General features: G+C 43.7%; 1 protein-coding gene across 6 annotated transcripts; it reads left to right on the top strand.

Annotated features, from left to right (window-relative positions):
• The first annotated feature begins 1,883 nt into the window (after positions 1 to 1,883).
• LOC308665986 (TBC1 domain family member 7-like) lies at positions 1,884 to 22,148 on the top strand. Of its 6 annotated transcripts, none has more exons than XM_081324409.1 (9): positions 1,884 to 1,980; positions 3,460 to 3,545; positions 3,804 to 3,923; positions 5,326 to 5,406; positions 6,938 to 7,125; positions 9,460 to 9,597; positions 21,292 to 21,437; positions 21,725 to 21,854; positions 21,993 to 22,148. In XM_081324409.1, exons 3-9 carry the CDS (start codon positions 3,812 to 3,814, stop codon positions 22,077 to 22,079), a joined length of 882 nt encoding a protein of 293 aa, XP_081180535.1. In that variant the 5' UTR covers positions 1,884 to 1,980; positions 3,460 to 3,545; positions 3,804 to 3,811; the 3' UTR covers positions 22,080 to 22,148. The 6 variants fall into 6 exon arrangements, with proteins under 6 accessions (XP_081180535.1, XP_081180534.1, XP_081180532.1 ...); XM_081324406.1 differs by having other exon boundaries at positions 1,954 to 2,384; XM_081324408.1 differs by lacking the exon at positions 3,460 to 3,545 and having other exon boundaries at positions 1,912 to 1,980.
• Positions 22,149 to 23,786: the final 1,638 nt, after the last annotated feature.

The raw sequence follows: 23,786 nt of genomic DNA, 5'->3' as shown, positions 1-23,786 counted from the left end.
ATTTCTCTCAAATTGCTTACAAAATGAAGACACACCTTTCCTCTTCCACCCTACCCACGTTTTACAACCCTATAAACATGTCCACGCTCTTAGGTGTGCCTCGATTCACTTCGTTAAAATCCTGGCCCATGGATCTTGTGACACCAATAAAATTTGTTTTCCTAAATAGGAGGATATAAAATGCACAGAACAACTATGCTGCTTATTGACAGGACTTCTAACATGTGGTCTTAAGAAAAGCTAGTTTAAGGCTGCCATCTCCTGCTTCTGCAGTAAATTGCAGCAATAAAAAGAGGAAATCACGTATGCATCATAGTGATTCCGCCCCCTACACACACTAAACAGCAGCCATTGTCAAGAGCAAAATAGTATGCTCTTCTATGTACAAAAATGTTTTTCTTCAGGGTAAAATTGTATCTACCCAATAGTTAATTACCGGTTAATAAAATGTTATGCATCCACATTTCTCAAAAGGAAAACAGTAACATTTGGGGGCTTCCTTAAGTTCCTAACAAATCTATGATCATCAAGGTTTTGTGGATCACAGGCTTTTCATCAGATGTATGGAGTACAGCACAGTAAAATATAGAACTGATTTTATCCAGCAGTCCTTTTCCCTTCCATGTTTTGTGACATCATTTGTACAATCGTGTATTTTATTACCAAATGAATTTGACATTGCAGCCTTTGTAGTCTTCAATATAACTGCTATTCTAAACTGCATTACTAGACCCACACTGCCTAAGAAATCAAATGGAGTTTACAGTGTCTTCATCCACCTTTGATTAAAATTACTTCAAGATGGCGCAAGAGAAAACAATACAGTACAAATATTAGAAACAGAGAAATGAAAAATAGAACTGAGGAGTAACAAGAACAGAGCAACTGCCAAGAGGAAGCTATTGCTTTACGTGTTCTGGTTAGCCAACCATCCTACAAGCCCGGATCTGACTCAGAAAACGATAATTCTTTGGTCAGTCAAGACCAAAAAATCTGGGAAGAGTAAACTAAACAGTAAACTAAATTGAACTAAGTTCAGCTTCACCTAACCCAGGATATTGCAGATGTTAAATGGAAAAAAAGCCGTAATTCCCCCCCCCCCCTTAGGTCAAAGGATTGCAGTTGAGGAGTCATTTCAAGAGGGATTGTACTACTGCAGATGTTTTACACCTGCACCTTGCGCCCCATTAGCTTGATACTCTGGTAATAGGCAGTCTCTTCTTACCGGCTCTACTTTGATACACTATTATTAAAAGAATGATAGGAACTGGATGAGGCTGTTGGCAGGCCCAGAGGAAGAGAGAGAGGCTTTTGGAGGAGTTGGTGGCGGTGGCAGCATGCTCCAGGGGTGAAAAGAAGCAAGGCCTCTTAAAGGAAAAGGTGGAAGAGTCATGATCAGAAAAAGGAAAGAAGGCGAGGTTGTCAGAATACAAGCTAACTTGAGGGCTAATCCACATGGAGCCCCATTTCCATCGGTCCTGTTTGCCATCGTTCACTCCCTAGAGACTAAAATGGACAATGTGAAATTTGAGCGGGCCACGAACAAGGAGTATATACTGGAGGTGGTGACCCTTTGAGAGCTATATGCAACGAAATTTCATTTTGATGTATGCCGATTGGTGTACATTCAAAGTGACAATAAAGTTATCATCATCATTATATAATACCCCCCCACACACACACCCCTTTGGAATATAAAACAAACGATGCCAACAAGCAGACAACCTCCCCACCCACCCCGTTGCTTTGACCAGAGGCGGCAGCCACAGCGGCAAAGCAACAAACCCAGAGCACGCGAGAACCCGCGAGATCTCGAAGTAGAGGCCTCCTCCTCGCGCCGTCCGGGCGGCTTCCGGTTGCCTCTGTGGTTTGCTCCCTCCCGTGCGCGTTCCAGCCAGCTTGGAGTCTGCGCGGTTCAGCAGTGGGTGGGAGCTGGCCGACTGGCTCGGCGAAGCCGAGGCGTGGCTCTGTTTCGGCCGGGTAGGAAACGGGGCGTTCTGTCAGCTGCTTCGGCCGTGTCTCTCCCGCTACTTTACTTGCTTTGAGGGCCTTGCGAGTCAACCTTTCTTCGGCATTCAGTCACTCTTAAGGATCTGCTGATTTTCCAGTCCACCATCTCGTTGCTCTTTTCTTTTTTTTTCCTTTTTCCTCGGTCCCGGGTTCGCCGTCTTTTCCAGTTTACCTTAAGCTCTTCTCTCGAGGTGCCCTTCTTTCCAACCGTCTTGCAACGGCCCGTTGTCCATTTCACCAGCCATCTCAATTTCTCAGTTGGGGACATCCTGCGGACTAGCGCCTTTGCCCTGTGGCTTTCAAACTACTTACTCTTAAGCCGCTTCTTGGCAGCCTGGTGCCCTCCAGTTGTGTTAGGCTTCATCTCCTTATTAGTAGGTACTTCGATATCAAACCGGTGGTCTCCGTATTTGAGGGTCGAAATGGGGGTAGCTAGGTTCAAGTCCCTCTCCATCCCAAGAGCTTATTTGCTTATCCCAAAACTCAGCCTAATTTATTTCACAAGATTATTTTGAGAATCTGATTAGAAGTGTGTATCCTGCTTTGAGCTGTGGAAAGATAGATCTAATAATTGGTCATGCCTCCATTTTTTTATTCCCTGTGGCATACCATAGGAGTAAAAATAAAGGTAACTCTTTAACTTCAGAAACAATGGACATGGTTTTGGTTTTGTTGCTTTAGAAGATTAACATATTTATCATTTCATGTACTATAATCCACTTTATGAATTGAGCGCTAATCCACATAAATGTTTGAAAGTGTTTTAAAATATTTTACTACAAATCTTTTTCCCCACAACTGATTAGCTTTCTGGAAACTTAGTTTGATCTTCAAGAAGCTTTTAATGGCATAATTTGTGGTGAAACTAGATTGTGCAGGATTGTTTTTTATTTTTGAATTCCAGGTTCTATTAAAAAAAACACCTCAGTTTTTAGAGGCAAAATACACTGTAACTATCAGTGTTCCCCCTAAAAGACCAACCTAATAATGTTTAGCAATAAACCTCAAGTATTATTTTGGTTTAGTTTACCTGCCTGCCACTGAGGTAAGGTTTAAACCTGTGAAATGCGCTTTCTTCATGCATTCCATTATTTATTGCAAAGAAGTAAAAATGAAGTTATCTTTAAATATTTTTTCTGAAATTTGAAAGCGTCCAGAGCTATTATGTGACTTTAGTGACAACTACAACATATGCTATCTATGCTTATTTTTGCTTTATTAAAGTGTGAGTTCCATTGTGCAGCCAAAACTGTATCACCTATCCCTCCCTCCAAAAATGTATCTGACGACTTATCAAAATTGAGGTGTGCAGAAATTGACACCCACTGTGCAGGAAAAAAGCAAAGTGAAAAGAAGGGAAGACCTGGCCTTAATTTTTCTGCTTATCCCTCTTTCCCATCGTTGTTCAGAATCACAACTACATTAGACTTTTGTCTTATTTGTATATAGAAATCCTGAACACTGCCCTGTGTTTCAGTTCATGCCTAGTCAAAACTGCACTCACCCTGGACATAAAGGACTATGGATATTCTTAGGTGGGTAAACTTCAAGGTCTTTAAAGCATTACAAACTAACACTAGAAGCAGAACTGAATTATCCAATGAGATGAAGGTTCGACAGAGAAAAGCCTTGGGAAAGTGAGGCAAAAGGGAATGTGGAATTAATTATTTGGAAAGGAATGTGACTGGATGTAACACCAAACAGGAGAGTTTTGTACTGCAACATTTTCTTGTTGGATATACTGATAGTAAAACACTTATTTGGTAACATACTTTAATTGGTCTTTATTTTAGAATGAGACATGGCTGAAGATCCTCAGAGAAATTTCCGATCCGTGTACTATGAAAAAGTAGGATTTCGTGGTGTTGAAGAAAAAAAATCATTAGAAATTCTTTTGAAAGATGATCGGTTGGGTATGTGCAATATACTACGTAGTATAATGTTTACAGTTGCTAAGGATATGTTTTAATTTTTTGCAAATTACCTTTTATGGCTTTCAATTACTCTGGATTCTGAATTTCTCTAAAAGCTGAATATCCATTTTTCCCCAAAGCCCAAAATAATATTACAGCAGGATAGAAATGATAAATATTTTTTTCTCTCCATTTTCAACCTTTGAAAATATTCCATATGAAGTATTTTATAGAGGCAAATCCTTTTAAGTCAGTCTTCTGCTGGAATTAAGAATAGTAGATGAGGACAAGTTACCTCTTGATTGGACTACTGTAATGTGCTCTACATGGGGCTGGCGTTGAGCATTTGGAAGCTTCAGCTGGTCCAGAATGATGTGCATGTATCAGAATAACAGGGACGCGGTGGCTCAGTGGGTTAAGAAAGACGCTGAGCTTGTCGATCAAAAGGTCGGCAGTTTGGCGGGTCGAATCCCGACTGCCGTGTAACAGAGTGAGCGCCTGTTACTCGTCCCAGCTTCTGCCAACCTAGCAGTTTGAAAGCATGTAAAAAATGCAAGTAGAAAAATAGGGACCACTACGGTGGGAAGGTAACAGCGTTCCGTGCACCTTTGGCATGTAGTCATGCTGGCCACATGACCACAGAGACGTCCTCGGACAAGCGCTGGCTCTTCGGCTTTGAAACGGAGATGAGCACCGGCCCCTAGAGTTGGAAATGACTAGCACGCATGTGCGGGAGAACCTTTACCTTTACCTTATCAGAATAACAAAGAGTTGGAAGGCACCTTGGAGGTCTTCTAGTCCATCTCCCTGCCCAAGCAGGAGACCCATACTATTCTGGACAAATGGCTGTCCAATCTCTTCTTAAAAGCCTCCAGTGATGGCTCATCCACAACTTCTGCAGGCAAGCTGTTCCACTGGTTAATAGTTTTCCCCTTAGTTCTAGGTTGGTTCTCTCGATTAGTTTCTATCCATTGTTTCTTATCCTGCCTTCTGGTCCCAAAGGTGCTTTTATTTTAAAGGCACCTGGACTTTCTGATTTTTTCTTTTTCGCTTCTCATCCAAGAAGCTTCTTCAGTTCTAGCTAACTGGAGGGGTGGGGAGGAAATGGAAGGGATTCATACTTTCTGCAACCAGGTAGTTGTTAACATTCTGAAGACTATTGAAACTACCTAGGGGGTCAATCTGTGTCCTCAGAGTTACCTGAATCAGAATGCAAACAAGTGTGGAACCATCTTGGGATTGCTGAAAGGACTGCATTGTAAACAGGTGATAGGTAGTGTCAGCAGAGGAGGAATATGTTCTCTGGAGAGCCTTTTGTTCTAGTGCCAGGGTTCCGGTGTCAGTATTGATTAGAGCTGCCTCGTAACACTGTGAAACTCTGTTTTTATATCTTTATTTATAGATATTGAGAAGCTTTGCACATTTAGTCAAAGGTTTCCTCTCCCATCGATGTATCGGACGTTGGTATGGAAGGTGCTTCTAGGTATGGAAACTGATAAAGACCAAATGCCTGCTTATAAATAACAAGGATCGGTTTGCTGATCTGCTTGCAGTTGTCTCTCTCCCCCACCCCGGATAAAAAACTTTCCAATCAATGCCTTAGCTAGCAGGTGTATCCATTAAAATATATTAAGAAGTGGTGCTAAGCAATATTTTACTGTAACACATATAAAGTGAAATTTCCAATAGTTTGCATTATGTCTCTGAGTAGCTTTGGTTAACCTGGGGTATTTAGGAAGGAATCCTGGCTTTTCCCCCCCCTGAAATTATTCTAACATTGCTCTATTCTAGATTTTTTTAAGGTGGGTTTAGGAAAAATTACTCTTTGAAATATTCAGAAAGTTACTCTCAGACAGAATAAGCAATTGTGGTTTTTAATCAACTTCCCCAGTCCTGGCTTCTTTCAGATATTTAATTTAATTTTTTAATTTAATTTTAATCCCATTTATATCCCGCCCTTCTCCGAAGACTCAGGGCGGCTTACAATCTAAAGCACAATGTGCTTAGCAATATGTTGGAACTGTAAATTTCAGATTCTCAACTACATCTGTATCTGGGGTGGGGAAGACTGGCCTATGTAGTCTCCCTGGTTTGTTTCCTAAAAAACAAGTACATGGTTAAAATGTTCAGTAACTTTGTTAATAATTAGGGAGACTTGGACTATGCTTGGACTTTTCTGTATAAAAGCTTTATTCTGTAATTCTAAGTCATACCTAAGTCCCTTTGCATATATCTACATATATTTATAGGGAGTACTCCAGTTCATTTAAAAACAAGTACATGAATGAGTCTTACTTTTCAGTGCATTCCTCCTGTACGCTGTCTTCAGCAAGAAAACTGTCCTTGTAACTTGTTAGTAGAGACATTCGAGAACATTTAGGCAATGCCGTGACCATTTGGGTCATCCTTCGAGAGAAGGGTAGTGTACTCTGATGTGACCAGAATGAATACGAAATTTTAGGCTGACCATATTTTTTTATCCTAATGGTGCACAGTCCTGTAATTGTCTAAAAAAGAGTATAAGTGGAATAATAATTGTAGTGGCAAATGAACTTCAGTAGTAAGTCAATATTTACTTATTTAAAAACATAAATAGAAGGACTAAGGGTGTTAGGACCAGTTTGGCTGGTCATGTGTTTACAATTGTGATCAAGGGGATGCTGCAGTGGCTATAAAACTGGTATAAACATTGTGGACATTTCAATTCCACAGGAATAATGGGTCTTGGATTTTTAATGTATGTTAGGTACCATGATTCAAAAATTGTTGCAATATATTATGCATTGTATGGGCTAACTTGGGGATAGAAACAAACTTATAAGCACAATGAGAATTTTAGTACTATATGGATAGCAAACGAGTGTTTGCAATAATAGGGCAAAGCATTTCTTGTGAACAAATGCTAGATGCTAGATCATTTTTTATTTGATCTGAGAATAATTGATACAAAGATGAATGTTTCACCCTCAGAGCAAGTAGACTTAATCTAAATCTCTCGTTTTCTCTCTTTAAAGGAATTCTCCCACCTCACCATGACTCTCATGCATTTGTGATGAAATATAGAAAGGAACAGTATAGGGATGTATACCGTGCTCTTCAAGTAATTCGCTTTATCACAGATTCTACTCCACAGGTTGAAATATTCCTCCGGATATATCAGTTGGAATCAGGAAAGCTACCTCAAAACCCATCTTTTCCTTTGGTTAGTGAAGGTTAATTTTGCTTTTGATAAGGTTTTTATACACAAGCTCAGTTTTTTTTCCTGTCTGAGACTGAGTGCTGCTATGGCTGTTCAAAACATGTTGGTATTTGCAATAATGTGACAGCATCATTTGTATATAGCAATATAGATTCAGGTTTGTTAGCCAGTGTGAGGGAATGAAACTTGCGTAGGGCAGAGGTGGAGAACTATGGCCCCTTTATGACTTGGGGACTTCAACTCCCAGAATTCCTGAGCTAGCTAGCTCAGGAATTCTGGGAGTTGAAGTCCCCAAGTCATAAAGGAGCCATTGTTCCCCACCCCTGGCTTAGGGCATCTCCCATTGCATTGATTATAATTAAAAAGAAATATACCCTTGCGTAACCCCTTTGTTGGCCCCTATGTTTGAAACTGCCTGGCTGTGTCTGTCTTACCCTCAAATTGGTATTTTTTTTTTACAAATTGCGTGTAATGGGCTACGAACAGGTAGTCTTCTGTTGAGGTGGACAATAGGGACTGGAATTTCTTCACTAAGTGATAAAGTCATAAAGTACAACATCATGCGACCGTACCAGGATTCCTGCATTTCTGGTTGCTATGGTTAAGGGAATCTCACTGTGTTGTTCACTGCGATGTCACATGGTTGCCATTCACACTATTGAGTTTGCTTATTGGAAGTTGGCAGTGGAGGTTAAAAATGGCAATTACATGACCACAGGACACTGCAATGTTGTAATTGTTATCCAGTCACTAACATAAATACAGCGACACTGCAATAGCCAGAACTTCAAAGACCAGTTGTAAGTGTCACTCTTTCAGAACGGTCGTAAGTTCAAATGGTTGTTGAAGGTAAATGAGGACCACCGGAACTCATCTATCAATCATACTTTCATTTTTGACTTATAGTAACCAGTCTTCAGGGTCCAAGTAAAACCTGTTCCTCTTCCATAGTGTCTTTTAGACACAAGTCTATCTATAGAGGCAGACAGTCTTAAAATTATCTTCTGGGTCTATTGTTCTGTGGGAAGTCAGCTCCCCAGAGAAGGAAATATTAAAAGGGCAGAAAAATATATTTCCTAAAGATATTGAAGAACCAGGAAAGCATGCCCAGTTTTCTTAATAGTCCCAGGTCTCCTTCCCTCAAGCAGAAAACCAGTTCTATAGACATGCTAACGTAAACCATCAGGAAGGTTGGAGCTAGAACATTAAGAAGACAAAAGACCTGAAATCTACATACCCCACCCAAAGTCTAAGACAGGACACAATAGGATTAATTCATTAGAATACCAGAAAAGGCACACTCAGACTCAGGTCAAAAGTTCATTACACAGGAAATAGCCTCAAACAGGAACAGGAAGCAACTCCAAACAAAAAGATCCAGGGGGTATAAAAACCTACTCCTTACATGTGGTCAGCCCTTCTTTTCTGTCTGGTTCTCCTCTCCAATAAACTGCAACTTTCTTCCCGAAGCAGTTGCCATGTTTATTCCCAGCTTGGATGAACCATAATGAAGACTTTTCTTCCAACAGTTCAAAAATACTTTTCAAAACGTCCAATGTTTAGAGAACCAGTTTGGTGTAGTGGTTAAGGAATCGGGCTAGAAACCAGGAGACTGTGAATTCTAGTACCACTCTAGGCACAAAGTCAACTGGGTGACCTTAGGCCAGTCACTGTCAGCCCTAGGTCAGAGGCAGTGGCAAATTGTTTCTGAAGAACGTTGCCAAGAAAACTGCAGGAACTTGTTCAGGGTGTGTCCGAGAATCGGACATGATGGAACGAAAGAAAACAAACCTTTATATATTTAAAACTTCTTTCATTAAACAAAACTCTCCCTGTGCTATAAAATCTGCCCATCCAAAGGTTTCTACTAACCGAAAAGCAGTTAAGCAATTTCTGAAAGGGATTAGGAAATGATGTAAGCCAACCCAGTGTCCTTTTGAAGGCACTGGCCACAGTTTGAGCAAAAGATGGCTATGTCCTCATTTCCCAGCAGCTCCAAATCCACCACTATCACATCCTCGCTCCATACCTGTCTGGAGCATTTGTGGGTGAACTCAAGCCCTTCGTTTGAAGAGTAATTATGAAGAGCTGGTCTACTTGCCAGCTTTTCCACTGAGGACATCAGCTTCACTTTTAGCAAAATCATTTTCAGTTTGCCATTTCTTCTCAGATGTCCTGTAGCTTTGCTGATTTAGAAAGGTTTGGATAGCATCCTCAGTGCACGTTTGTACCAAACATGTTGCTGTTAGTGGGAACTTGTTTGCAAATTTTTAACTGAATGTATGATGCACATGCTGTCTTTCTCTGATTCTCTGCCATGCCCCCTTTGTTTTCTAGCAATCTGAAGATGAGATATTCCTTGCTATTGCTAAAGCAATGGAAGAAATGGTGGAAGATAATGTTGATTGCTACTGGCTAGTCAGCAGTTTTGTGAACCAGTTAAACAATAAGTACAAGGAGTCATTACCACAGCTGGTAAGAAAATAAGTGTATATCTGCAGAACTGCACACATGAGCTTATGTCCAGTATAGAAATGGGATTGCAGGTACAAGTAAGTCCTTGACATATGATCACAATTGATCCCAAATTTCTGTTGCTCAATGAGGACAGTTAAGTGAGTTTTGCCCCATTTTGTAACCTTTCTTGCCACAGTTGTTAAGTGAATTACTGCAGTTGTTTAGTAATGCAGTTGTTAAGTGAATCCGGCTTCCCCATTGACTTTGCTTGTCAGAAGTTTGGAAAAGGTGATCACATGACCCCAGGATACTTCAACCGTCATAAATATGAGTCAGTTGCCAAGCATCTAATTTTTGATCACATGTCCATGAGGATGTTGCAATGGTCATAAATGTGAAAAATGGTCTTAAGTCACTTTTTTCATTGCTCTTGTAACTTTGAATGGTCACTAAATAAACTGTTGTAAGTTGAGGACTACCTGTAATTGGTAATATGTATCATACAGTTAGAGATAAGGAAAATATACATTTAAAATTACATGCAAATATTTGGCAGAAGCAAAGATAGTTATGATTATATAAGGTAGTTTCTGGCTATGGGCTGTTGGTTGAACTAATTTCACATGAGATATCAATGCAAACATTAAAAAATTGCCATGATTGACTCCTGCTGTTTGCTTGTCTTGTAGGCTTTATATTCCCTGTCTGTAAAAAAATATTGCCTAGGATCAGAACTTTTTAGTGTCATGTTAGCAATTTCTAATTTTTGTTGTGGATTTATGTAGTCATAAGCCTTCATGGATTACTGCCTTGTCGTGGCGAAGGGGCTTGCGTAATTCAATGAAGCTATGAGCTATGCCGTGCAGGGCCACCCAAGACAGACAGGTCATAGCAGAGAGTTCTGACAAAACGTGATCCACTGGAGAAGGAAATGGCAACCCACTCCAGTATCTTTGCCATGAAAACCCTATGGACAGTACCAAAAGGCAAAACGATGTGACGCTGGAAGATGAGCCCCCTCAGGTTGGAAGGCGTCCAATATGCTACTGGGGAAGAGCAGAGGGCTAGTACTAGTAGCGCCAGAAAGAATGAAGCGACTGGGCCAAAGCCGAAAGGACACTCAGCTGTGGATATGTCTGGTGGTGAAAGGAAAGTCCGATGCTGTAAAGATTTTTTCTCCATAGGAACCTGGAATGTAAGATCCATGAATCAAGGAAAGCTGGACGTGGTCAAACAAGAGATGACAAGACTAAACATTGACATCTTAGGTATCAGCGAACTAAAATGGACAGGAATGGGTGAATTTAATTCAGATGACCATCAGGTATACTACTACGGGCAAGAATCCCTCAGAAGAAATGGAGTAGCCTTCATAGTCAATAAAAAAATAGGAAAAGCAATACTGGGATACAATCCTCAAAATGACAGAATGATCTCAGTTCGAATCCAAGGCAAACCATTCAATATCACAGTAGTCCAAGTCTATGCCCCAACCACCGGTGCTGAAGAGGATGAAATTGACCGGTTCTATGAAGCCCTACAGCACCTTATAGAACTAACACCCAGAAATGATGTCCTTATCATCATGGGGGATTGGAATGCTAAAGTAGGAAGCCAAAAGATAACTGGAATAACAGGCAAGTTTGGCCTTGGAGTACAAAATGAAGCAGGGCACAGGCTGATAGAATTTTGTCAAGAGAATACGATGGTGATAGCAAACACTCTTTTCCAACAACCCAAGAGACGGCTTTACACATGGACATCACCAGACGGTCAACACAGAAATCAGATTGACTATATGCTCTGCAGCCAAAGATGGAGAAGCTCTATACAGTCAGTAAAAACAAGACCAGGAGCTGACTGTGGCTCAGACCATGAGCTTCTTGTTGCAAAGTTTAGGCTTAAATTAAAGAAAGTAGGGAAAAGCGCTAGGCCAGGGGTCAGCAACCTGAAACAGTGAAAGAGCCACTCGGAACCGGTTCCCTCACAAAAGGAAAAACTGGGAGCCGCAAAAAATGAGTGCACATGCGCGTACATGCGCACATGTGCAGAACAGGGTTTGACTGAAGAGTGGAGTCAAGGCGAGATATGCACCTACCCTGCATATTTGAATGGATTGGTTGAACTTTTTTAGTCCCAATTTTTTTTTTTTGGACTGCACATGGCAGAGGACTGGGAGCCGCAGGAGACGGCTGAAAGAGCCGCATGCGGCTCCTGAGCCGCGGGTTGCAGACCTGTGCGCTAGGCCAGTCAGGTATGAATTAAATCATATCCCTGTTGAATATACAGTAGAGGTGACAAATAGATTTAAGGAATTAGATCTGATAGACAGAGTGCCTGAAGAACTATGGACAGAGGTTCGCAACATTGTACAACAGGTAGCAACCAAAACCATCCCAAAGAAAAAGAAATGCAAGAAAGCAAAATGGCTGTCTGAGGACGCTTTGCAAATAGCTGAGGAAAGGAGGGAAGCGAAAGGCAAGGGAGAAAAAGAAAGATATGCCCAATTAAATGCAGAATTCCAAAGAATAGCTAGAAGAGATAAGAATGCCTTCTTAAATGAACAATGCAAAGAAATAGAAGAAAACAATAGAATAGGAAGGACCAGAGATCTTTTCAAGAAAATTGGAGAGATGAAAGGAACGTTTCATGCAAAAATGGGCATGATAAAGGACCAAAATGGCAGGGACCTAACAGAGGCAGAAGAGATTAAGAAGAGGTGGCAAAATTACACAGAAGAACTATACAAGAATGAGCTTAACGTCCCTGATAATCACAATGAGGTGGTCACTGACCTTGAGCCAGACATCCTAGAATGTGAAGTGAAGTGGGCCTTAGAAAAGCTGAGCAACAACAAAGCTAGTGGAGGTGACAGTATCCCAGCTGAGCTATTCAAAATCTTAAAAGACGATGCAGTAAAAGTGCTACACTCAATTTGCCAGCAAATTTGGAAAACTCAAGAGTGGCCACAGGATTGGAAAAGATCAGTTTACATTCCAATTCCAAAGAAAGGCAGTGCCAAAGAATGTTCAAACTATCGCACCATTGCACTCATTTCTCATGCTAGTAAAGTTATGCTTAAAATCCTACAAGCTAGACTCCAGCAGTATGTGGATCGAGAACTACCAGAAGTACAGGCAGGATTTCGAAGAGGCAGAGGAACCAGAGATCAAATTGCCAACATACGCTGGATCATGGAGAAAGCTAGAGAGTTCCAGAAAAACATCTACTTCTGCTTCATTGACTATGCTAAAGCCTTTGATTGTGTGGATCATAACAAACTCTGGCAAGTCCTTAAAGAGATGGGCATACCAGACCATCTTATTTGTCTCTTGAGAAACCTATATGCGGGCCAAGAAGCAACAGTGAGAACTGGACACGGAACCACTGATTGGTTCAAAATTGGGAAAGGAGTCCTGCAAGGCTGTATACTGTACTGTCGCCTTGCCTATTTAACTTATATGCAGAGCACATCATGAGAAAGGCAGGGCTAGATGAATCAAAAGTTGGAATTAAGATTGCCGGAAGAAACATCAACAACCTAAGATATGCAGATGACACCACTCTAATGGCAGAAAGTGAAGAAGAACTAAAGAGCCTCTTGTTGCGGGTGAAGAAGGAGAGTGCAAAACTTGGGTTGAAACTAAACATTAAGAAAACCAAGATCATGGCATCTGGCCCTCTCAATTCCTGGCAAATAGATGGGGAAGAAATGGAGGTAGTGACAGATTTTATTTTCCTGGGCTCCAAGATCACTGCAGATGGGGACTGTAGCCAAGAAATTAAAAGACGCTTGCTCCTTGGGAGGAAAGCCATGGCAAATCTAGACAGCACACTAAAAAGCAGAGACATCACCCTGTCAACAAAAGTGCATATAGTCAAGGCTATGGTCTTCCCAGTTGCAATGTATGGCAGTGAAAGCTGGACCATAAGAAAGGCTGAGCGCCAAAGAATTGAAGCCTTTGAACTATGGTGCTGGAGAAGACTCCTGCGAGTTCCTTGGACTGCAAGGCGTTCAAACCGGTCAGTCCTAGAGGAGATCAACCCTGACTGCTCTTTAAAAGGCCAGATCCTGAAGTTAAAACTCAAATACTTTGGCCACCTAATGAGAAGGAAGGACTCACTGGAGAAGAGCCTAATGCTGGGAAAGATTGAGGGCAATAGAAGAAGGGGACGACAGAGAATGAGGTGGCTGGATGGAGTCACTGAAGCAGTAGGCGTGAGCTTAAATGGACTCCAGAAGATGGTAGAGGACAGGAAGGCCTGGAGGAACATTGTCCATAGGGTCGCGATGGGTCGGACACGACTTCGCAACTAACAACAACAACAAAAAACACTGATGCATACTGTATATTTACACTGAGTTTATGCATGTGCGAACTTTATAATAGACTTCACTGAATCCTTTATCAGCACCACATTATTTTGCATTTGTTGTAATCAATGAATTCAGAATTGTGGTAACAGAAAATAATTTCCATAAGTCCTATCTACCTATCTGTACTCTGTGACATTTGCATATCTATATATCTATATCTATATCTATATCTATATCTATATCTATATCTCTATATATCTCTATATATCTCTATATATCTCTATATCTCTATATCTCTATATATCTATATATATATCTATATATCTATATCTATCTATATCTATATCTATATATATATCTATATATCTATATCTATATCTATATCTATATCTATATATATATATATATGTATATGTATATATATGTATATATGTATATATATCTCTCTATATCTCTATCTCTATCTATCTATCTATCTATCTATCTATCTATCTATCTATCTATCTATCTATCTATCTATCTATCTATCTATCTATCTAATGTCAAATGCTTGTTAACTATTTTAGATTACCTTGCTAGGCCCCAAACATGGGACAAATCTTTATTTCCTGTTTCAGCCTATCCTGAAGGCCATCGACAGGTAGTAGTCACACCACACATATATATATCATGGTTGTGAAGAAGACTGAAGAATTGTGATCTAGATGGGAGAAAATAGAAAAGAGTGTAGCAGATTGTTTGGCCTTGGCTTAGTGTGTATGTGCAATCTCCTCCAGTGACAGAGCACCAGTGAGAGATTGGGAATAAGATGATTATTTCAGACAAGATGAATCATAAAAGGTAGGATAACTGAAAAAAATGTTCCAATCTCATAGCAAGCACTTTTATTTTAGTTACCGTATATACTTGAGTATAAGCCGACTCGAATATAAGCCGAGACCCCTAATTTTACCCCCCAAAAATGGAAAAAGTTAGTGACTCGAGTATAAGCCGAGGCTGGGAAATGCAGCAGCTCACCCTATGCTCCTCTCCAGAGATCTTCCCTCAGCAGCGGCCGGCAAAGTAGCTCGCACGCGAAACAAGCTTGGCAGAGGAGCCGGAGCGGCGAGCAGAGGCGCCCGGCCCAGATCCTGCAAGGCCCGGCCGAGACGCGCCCCCAGCAGCGGAGCTGCTCCGGCTCCTCTGCCGGGCTTGTTTTGCATGTGAGCTACTTTGCCTGACGCTGCTGGGGTCGTGTCTCGGCCGGGGCCTTGCAGGATCCGGCCCGGGCGCCTCTGCTCGCCCTCAGCAGCACCTGGCCCGGAATCACATGCGAAACAAGCCCGGCAGAGGAGCCGGAGCGGCGAGCAAAGACGCCTGCCCGGATCCTGCAAGGCCCCGGCCGAGACGCACCCCCAGCAACGGAGCCGCTCCGGCTCCTCTGCCGGGCTTGTTTTGCATGTGAGCTACTTTGCCTGACGCTGAGAAGACCCGCTTGGGCACTCGGGTTGGTGTCAGTCTCCGCAGGCCCTTCTCGTTTCCAGGAACGTCAAGCGCGCTTGGCTCCCCACCCCCACGGCAGGGCAGGGCAGGGCAGAGACTTGCTCGCCCTTCTGACGGCCCTGAAGAGAAACGAAGGGCTTGCAAACTCCCCGCGAGAAGCTGGGCGAAGTGCGCGGCTGGGCGAGTGTGTGCCTGCGCGCGTATTTACGAAAGAAACGCTCCGAGAGTTCTTCTTTCTCCGCCCCCTTGGGGGGAACTCTAGCGACTGCGCTTCTCTTCTCGGCTCCGAAAATAGGGATTTCTACTCTCTCTCTCTCTCTCTCTCCCCTCCCCACCCCGTATTCTACTGCCTCTTCGATTGCGACAATAAAAGGGCGAAGGGTGCGCTGGTTTCTTCCTCCTTCCTCCCCCCCTCCCCTCCCCGATTGTCAGGTGTGGCTTCGACTTTAGTTTTTGCCTACGGTGCTAGGGAGTTGCCAGTGGTGGGATCGTTTTCGGAGTTGCGTGCTTGGCCCAGAGGTGCAAACAAAATGTTTGGAAAAAGGGGGGTGAGGTGGGGTGGGGTGGGGTGGAGGAAGCAGTTTGCGAAGCAGCCGAAATGGGGGTATATAGAGGATGGGAGGTTCCCACCGAGAGAGCCAGCAGAGTTGTTGTCGAAGCGCGTCACACGCCTTTCCAACCACCAGAGAAGGGAGGAATAAGAAAGAAACACACACACACACACACACACACACACACACACCAGGAAATCGAGAGTGCCGCCTTAAGTTAAAGGTGGCGGACGGGCCCGAGAAAAAAGGCTGCAAAACTCCAATCTTTTAAAGCGTGCGGTGTTTTTGTGTTTTTTTTTCCTCCCCCCGAAAGTGAACGGCAGCTTTCCGTACTAGTGTATTTGTACTGCCGCGAGTGACAACTGACAAAGCTTGCCGGTGTGATCTTGATTTTGGAACTGATGAAGTCTGTTAACTAATTGATTGGCACTCCGGTCGCTCATCGCCGTGAAACTAGACCTTGTTTTTGGTGTTTTTTTTGTACTTTGGGCTGATGGGAGGTTCCCACCGAGAGAGCCAGCAGAGTTGTTGTCGAAGCGCGTCACACGCCTTTCCAACCACCAGAGAAGGGAGGAATAAGAAAGAAACACACACACACACACACACACACACACACACACACACACCAGGAAATCGAGGAAGCTTGCGTAAGATCTGAAGGAGACACGATCGTGGGAAAGGCACCGAGCGTGCCGTGGAAAAAAAAGAAAGGGTGGACTTGGGCTCGGCTGGTTTCGCAACGGGAAATGGGAAATCCCCGCAAAAGATGCCGGGGTCGACAGCGTTTTTTCTACCCGGAACAAGCAAACGCGCTTCGACAACAACTCTGCTGGCTCTCTCGGTGGGAACCTCCCATCCTCTATATACCCCCATTTCGGCTGCTTCACAAACTGCTTCCTCCACCCCACCCCACCCCACCTCACCCCTCCCCGCAAAAGATGCCGGGGTCGACAGCGTTTTTTCTACCCGGAACAAGCAAACACGCAGGCAACCCTGCACTATTCAGCTCAGTGAAGTCACGCTTGGTTAAAAAACAGATTTAATAATAATAATAATAAGAAGAAGGGCTGATCAAATGTTTCAATAATGACTGAAGGAGAGCTGCTTGTACCTTGGTCTTTGTGCTGTTGTCTTGACATGCCAGTGTTTTTATTTATTCCATTTATTCCATTTGATCAGCCCAAAGTACAAAAAAAAACCCCCAAAACAAGGTCTAGTTTCACGGCGATGAGCGACCGGAGTGCCAATCAATTAGTTAACAGACTTCATCAGTTCCAAAATCAAGATCACACCGGCAAGCTTTGTCAGTTGTCACTCGCGGCAGTACAAATACACTAGTACGGAAAGCTGCCGTTCACTTTTGGGGGGAGGAAAAAAAAACACAACAACACCGCACGCTTTAAAAGATTGGAGTTTTGCAGCCTTTTTTCTCGGGCCCGTCCGCCACCTTTAACTTAAGGCGGCGCTCTCGATTTCCTGGTGTGTGTGTGTGTGTGTGTGTGTGTGTGTGTGTGTTTCTTATTCCTCCCTTCTCTGGTGGTTGGAAAGGCGTGTGACGTGCTTCGACAACAACTCTGCTGGCTCTCTCGGTGGGAACCTCCCATCCTCTATATACCCCCATTTCGGCTGCTTCGCAAACTGCTTCCTCCACCCCACCCCACCCCACCTCACCCCCCTTTTTCCAAACATTTTGTTTGCACCTCTGGGCCAAGCACGCAACTCCGAAAATGATCCCACCACTGGCAACTCCCTAGCACCGTAGGCAAAAACTAAAGTCGAAGCCACACCTGACAATCGGGGAGGGGAGGGGAGGGGGGGAGGAAGGAGGAAGAAACCAGCGCACCCTTCGCCCTTTTATTGTCGCAATCGAAGAGGCAGGAGAATGCGGGGTGGGGAGGGGAGAGAGAGAGAGAGAGAGAGTAGAAATCCCTATTTTCGGAGCCGAGAAGAGAAGCGCAGTTGCTAGAGTTCCCCCCAAGGGGGCGGAGAAAGAAGAACTCTCGGAGCGTTTCTTTCGTAAATACGCGCGCAGGCACACACTAGCCCAGCTTCTCGCGGGGAGTTTGCAAGCCCTTCGTTTCTCTTCAGGGCCGTCAGAAGGGCGAGCAAGTCTCTGCCCTGCCCTGCCCTGCCGTGGGGGTGGGGAGCCAAGCGCGCTTGACGTTCCTGGAAACGAGAAGGGCCTGCGGAGACTGACACCAACCCGAGTGCCCAAGCGGGTCTTCTCAGCGTCAGGCAAAGTAGCTCACATGCAAAACAAGCCCGGCAGAGGAGCCGGAGCGGCTCCGTTGCTGGGGGTGCGTCTCGGCCGGGGCCTTGCAGGATCCGGGCAGGCGTCTTTGCTCGCCGCTCCGGCTCCTCTGCCGGGCTTGTTTCGCATGTGATTCCGGGCCAGGTGCTGCTGAGGGCGAGCAGAGATGCCCGGGCGACCCCAGCAGCGTCAGGCAAAGTAGCTCGGCCGCGCGCAAGTCCTCGGTAAGTTCTTTTTTTTTGTTCACTGGAGTATAAGCCGAAGTGGATTTTTTCAGCCCAAAAAGTGGGCTGAAAAATTCGGCTTATACTCAAGTATATACGGTATATATTCTGTGTGTATGTATATACACACAAACACACACAAAACGTACTGGTCAGCTTCTATCAATTCTTGTTGATGATTTCTGTTACAATTCATAATCTTGAGCGCTGCCTGCAAAACTAAGAGGCTGCAGAAAAGTGACAGCAGAGATTGGGTTTGTCATAATATACTATGATTTATTGTGATAAGTGAGCCAGCTTCCTGGTGGGCTTCACATGCACCCTGTTTCCTTTTGCACATCTGCTAGGAGTAGATAGCAAACATTTATTTTTATTTATTTTTTTATTTTAATTCCATTTATATCCCACCCTTCTCCGAAGACTCAGGGCGGCTTACAAGCTTAGCAGTAGCCTTCATTCTATGTATATGCCTGCTTATTAGGGCTCTCATACACCCCCCAAGCGGCATTATTACAAAGTCAGCTTAATTGCCCCCAACAATCTGGGTCCTCATTTTACCTACCTCGGAAGGATGGAAGGCTGAGTCAACCTTGAGCCTGGTGGGATTCACATTCACATTCAATTTTGATTAACTGTATTATATTGTTGTACCTGAACTTTAAAAATGTACTAACCTTTACTTGGTTTGGAGGTTATTTCAAGTAAAGCAAAATTTTAAATTGCCACGGTGATTTAAAGTGATTTTCCTTCTGAATCAGCTCCAGGGGTTGAGAATTGGAGGCACTGTTTTCCATTGTTTTCTTCCTTTACACAGTTAAATCTTTCAATCCGAGACTGGCAGAGTGAGGCTATCAAAGTCCAGCCCTAGGGACTGGTGGCTGTGCAGGCCAGGATGGGGATGGATTGGAACATGTTCAATTCAATTTAGCAATTTAGTTGTTAGGGCTGCCTGGATCTAGCAAGATTCATAGTGATCTTGGGTGAAGTTGCATCTCCTTACTTGGGTGGTGCCCAATCTGAGGGTGTTGTTGGAGTCATAGCTCCTGCTTGATGAAAAGATGTAAAAAAGATGTTGAGGCTCTAGAAAGAGTACAGAGAAGAGCAACAGGCTAAAACATATAAGGGACGGTTTTGGAATTGAGTATGTCCTAGTTTAATGAAGAGAAGAATGAGCGGGGGCATGATAGCAGTGTTCTAGTATCTCAGGGACTGCCACAAAGAAGAGAGAGTCAAGCTATTCCCCAAAGCGCCCGAAGGCAGGACAAGGAGCAACGGATGGAAACTAATCAAGGAGAGAAGCAACCTAGAACTAAGGAGAAATTTCCTGACAGTTAGAACAATTAACCAGTGGAACAACCTGCCTCCAGAAGCTGTGAATGCTCCAACACTGGAAGTTTTTAAGAAGAGACTGGACAGTCATCTGTCTGAAATGGTATAGTGTTTCCTGCCTGAGCAGGGGGTTGGGCTAGATGACCTCCAGGGTCCCTCCCAACATCATCATCATCATCATCATCATCATCATTATTATTATTACTATTATTATTATAAAAGGTAGCAACTGGAAGGCCTTTAGGCAGCTTCACCTGGTGCAACAGTTGTACCCTTTCCTGCTTTAGGAGGCCCTTCAAGCTTGATCACTCATGCTGTAGTCACTCACATCTTGTCTATTGCAAAGCACCTTTGAAAACCACTTGGAAGTTTCAGCTGGTCCAAAATCCAGCAACAGCATTACTTACATACCTGATTCTGGATGTAATTCAAGGTGCTGGTTATGTAGTTATAACGTATAAAAACTTATACAGGTAGTCCTCAACTTATGACCACGGTGCCCCAGTTTCTGTTGCTAAGCAAGACAGTTCTTAAGCGAATTTTACCCCATTTTACAACCTTTCTTGCCACTGTTGTTAAGTGAATCACTGCACTTGTTAAGTTAGTAACATGGTTATTAAGTGAATCTGGCTTCCCCATTGACCTTGCTTGACAGAAGGTCGCAAAAGGTGATCACGTGATCCCAGGATACTGCAACCATTATAAATACATGTCAGTTGCTAAGTGTCCAGATTTTGATCACGTGACCACAGGGTTGCTTATATGCATGAAATGCACCTGGAAGGCCTGATTGGGGGAGGGACAAGGGTTATTCTTAAATTGTGACCAGTAATTTTGAAGACGGTGATACAGTCCTATATGCATGCGAAATGCATGTTGAGGCAGAACCACTGGAAAAAAAAACACCCAGTTGATTAACAGACAGAAACTGGTATCATGGTAAAAAAATGTCCCAATGTGTACTTTTTGTTTTGCGATTCGTTTTTTTTATTAACAAAATTGGTTGTGTAAAAGAATTCTCAAATGATTATGTATATTTCTGACTTTTAAGAACACATGCATGAAGTCATTGGCTTTAAATATATAACAGTAAATTTAATTTGAGAAATAGTTTTCTTGAGGCTGGAGGTTTGTTCTCCGAGCTTGTGGGTTGGTTTCCGAATGTTTCGTTACCAGGCTAGGTAACATCTCCTGTGGACCTTAGGGGACGCCAGCGCCAGTGTTTGTTTATAAGGGCTTCGTGTGGTCTTGTGATGGGTAAGTGACCTTCCCATCACAAGACCTACTGACCACACAAAGCCTTTATAAACAGAAGGACACTGACATTGACATCCCCTAAGCTCTGCTGAAGATCTTACCTAGCCTGGTAACGAAACATTCGGAAACTAACCCACAAGCTCGGAGAACGAACCTCCACCCTTATCCTCCACCCGAGCTACAGATATTCACCACCATCACAAAGAGTTTTCTTGCCACAAATGTCTATGAACAAGACTTAAGTTTTAAAAATGTTTTTAGCATATTTCATTAATTCTTTTTCTATTGATGCTACTGCAGCCAAAACTTCTGGAACAAATCCTCAGCCTTGAGGACAGCCGGCTTCTAGCACATCTGAAATTGTGTTCGGCAACAGGCCAACTTCCTTATAAACTTTGGTTTAGAAAGTGTTTCGCTGGATGTCTACCTGAATCGAGTTTACAAAGGCAAGTTTCTCTCCCTTCCCCCTCTCCTAGATTGGAAAAATGTAAGTCCATGTAATCTTCAGTGGAGTATATGCCCATGAATCACATTGACATAATGTTTTGACAGTCAGCAATATTGCCAGCATTCTGAAAAATGTCAAATTTTCAGCTTTTCTAAGAGTTGTTCAGCTTTTCTAGGGCTTCACCAAATTTTGATTTTAATCATGAAGGAAATGTATTGATAATATAAATTATAGATGTAAAATTATGAACAGACAATTTTATGACTGTCTCATTGAATTTTCTAGGGTGTGGGACAAGGTTATTAGCGGTTCTTGCAAAATCCTTGTCTTTGTTGCTGTTGAGATCTTGTTAACCTTTAAAATGAAGTTGATGGCCTTGACTAGTTCTGAAAAGATTGAACAGTTTTTGGAAAATGTAAGTTATTTCATACATTCTAAATTCTAAGAAAACTGCTTTAATTAAATTCAGTATTTTGAAGACCAAGGCCAAACATATTTAAGATTGCACTGTAAAATACCTCTGTATCTCAAGCTATGTTTTTATCTTTCATAGATACCTCAAGATAACACTGATGCAATTGTGAGCAAGGCCATTGAACTGTGGCACAAACATTGTGGGACCCCTGCTCATTCAGTTTGAAATTACCTGCATTTCTGTTTTTGTCTGTTTCCCTCTCTGAAATATATAATTAAAGTTATTTAAACATTGTGGGTACAGTGGTTGTAATTATGGTGTTTCACCCCTGTTGTAGAGAGCTGAAATCTATGACAACTCATAGCAGTCCCAGTTAACATAGTGAATGGTGAAGGATTCTGGAAGTTGTAGTTCAGCAACATTTGGAAGATCAGAGATTTCCTATCAGAAAAACCTCTACATATATATACAGTTGCAAGAAAAAGTATGTGAACCCTTTGGGATTACGTGGAGTTTTGCATGAATTGGCCATAAAATGCGCTCTAAACGTCATGTAAGTCACAACAATAGAAAAACACAGTCTGCTTAAAATAATACTACACAAACATTAGCTGTTGTCATGTTTTAATTGAACATAAGATGGAAACATTCACAGTGCAGGGTGGAAAAAGTATGTGAACCCCTAGCCTAATAACTTCTCCAAGAGCTAATTGGAGTCAGGAGTGAGCCAACCTTGACTCCAATCAGTGTGATGATATTGGATGTGTTGCTGACAGCTGTCCTGCCCTTTAAAAACACACACCTGTTTTGGGTTTACTGGTCTCAAGAAGCACTGTCTGATGTGAACCATGCCTCGCAGAAAAGAGCTCTCAGAAGACCTACGATCAAGAATTGTTGACTTGCATGAAGCTTGAAAGGGTTACAAAAGTATCTCCAAAAGCCTCGATGTTCATGTGTCCACGGTAAGACAGACTGTCTACAAATGGAGAAAGTTTAGCACTGTTGCTACTCTCCCTAGGCGTGGTCGTCCTGGAAAAATGACTGCAAGAGCACAGCGCATAATGTGTCGCACCCCGCAGGCTCGACACTCACCAGCACCACGTCCTCACGCACACGCCTCTACCCGTGTCGCACCTCGCCGGAGACAGGCCGCTCCTGCACTGGAACGGCAGCAGCGGCAGCAACAGGATGCAGCTGGGAGCTGCGCACGTGCGCACACTGGGTCGGCGAGGGCCTCGGTGGCGCGCGCTCCTGCGCCGGAACGGTAGCGGCGGCAGCAACGGGAGGCAGCTGGGGGCTACGTGCGTGCGTACGCCGGGTCGGCGAGAGCCTCGGTGGCGCGCACGCACGCCCAACAACCTGATCGTTTCCTCCCGGTGACTGGCGAACCTGTGGAGCCTTGGGTGGGTCCGTGCCAGCCGTGGGACTGGCTGCCGGGGCACCGACGGGCCCGGACCTTTGGCCTGGACCCCATCAGCTGTTGGGTGCGAGGCAAGGGGTCGCGGCCTGTGCCTGGGCCAGCGCGACGAGTATTGGCGCAAAGCAGGGACCTGTGGCGGGGCGGGATGACGCCCGAGGAGCTGGGCCAGGAGGTGCCGGGTCTGAGGAGGGGTGCGTGGGTGGATCCTGATGGTGGGGGAATAGAGGGGTGCGGGGAAACTCACCTGGGGGGGTGGAGGGTGCCGGGTGCCGGGGCAGGACACGAAAGGAGGTTTCTGGGAGGGGCGTTTGTTAAATAGAGGATGGGCGGACGTGGGCGCGGTTGGGTGGGCTGTGGGCGTGTACATGCAACGTGTATTTAACAGCATTGGCTGCGGGTAGCAGCCAACGCTGGCTTTGTTTCCTTTTGGAGTTTGCTTATTGTCAATAAACGTTTCCTGAGAACTCGGCACTCGTCTCGGTTGCTTGGTTTTCCTGCTCTCCGGACGAGGC

The sequence above is a fragment of the Vipera berus genome (assembly GCF_964194415.1).
Source record: "Vipera berus genome assembly, chromosome: 3".
In the NCBI taxonomy this organism is placed as follows: Eukaryota; Metazoa; Chordata; class Lepidosauria; order Squamata; family Viperidae; genus Vipera; species Vipera berus.
This window is presented reverse-complemented; position numbering and strand designations above follow the sequence as displayed.

What these genes read in the sequence shown, in the direction of transcription:
- LOC308665986 (XM_081324409.1), top strand. Translation starts at nt 3,812, where the DNA reads ATGGCTGAAGATCCTCAGAGAAATTTCCGATCCGTGTACTATGAAAAA. An exon ending in TTTGAAAGATGATCGGTTGG is followed by an intron (nt 3,924 to 5,325) that starts GTATGTGCAATA and finishes CTTTATTTATAG; the next exon opens with ATATTGAGAAGCTTTGCACA. An exon ending in AGGAGTCATTACCACAGCTG is followed by an intron (nt 9,598 to 21,291) that starts GTAAGAAAATAA and finishes ATGCTACTGCAG; the next exon opens with CCAAAACTTCTGGAACAAAT.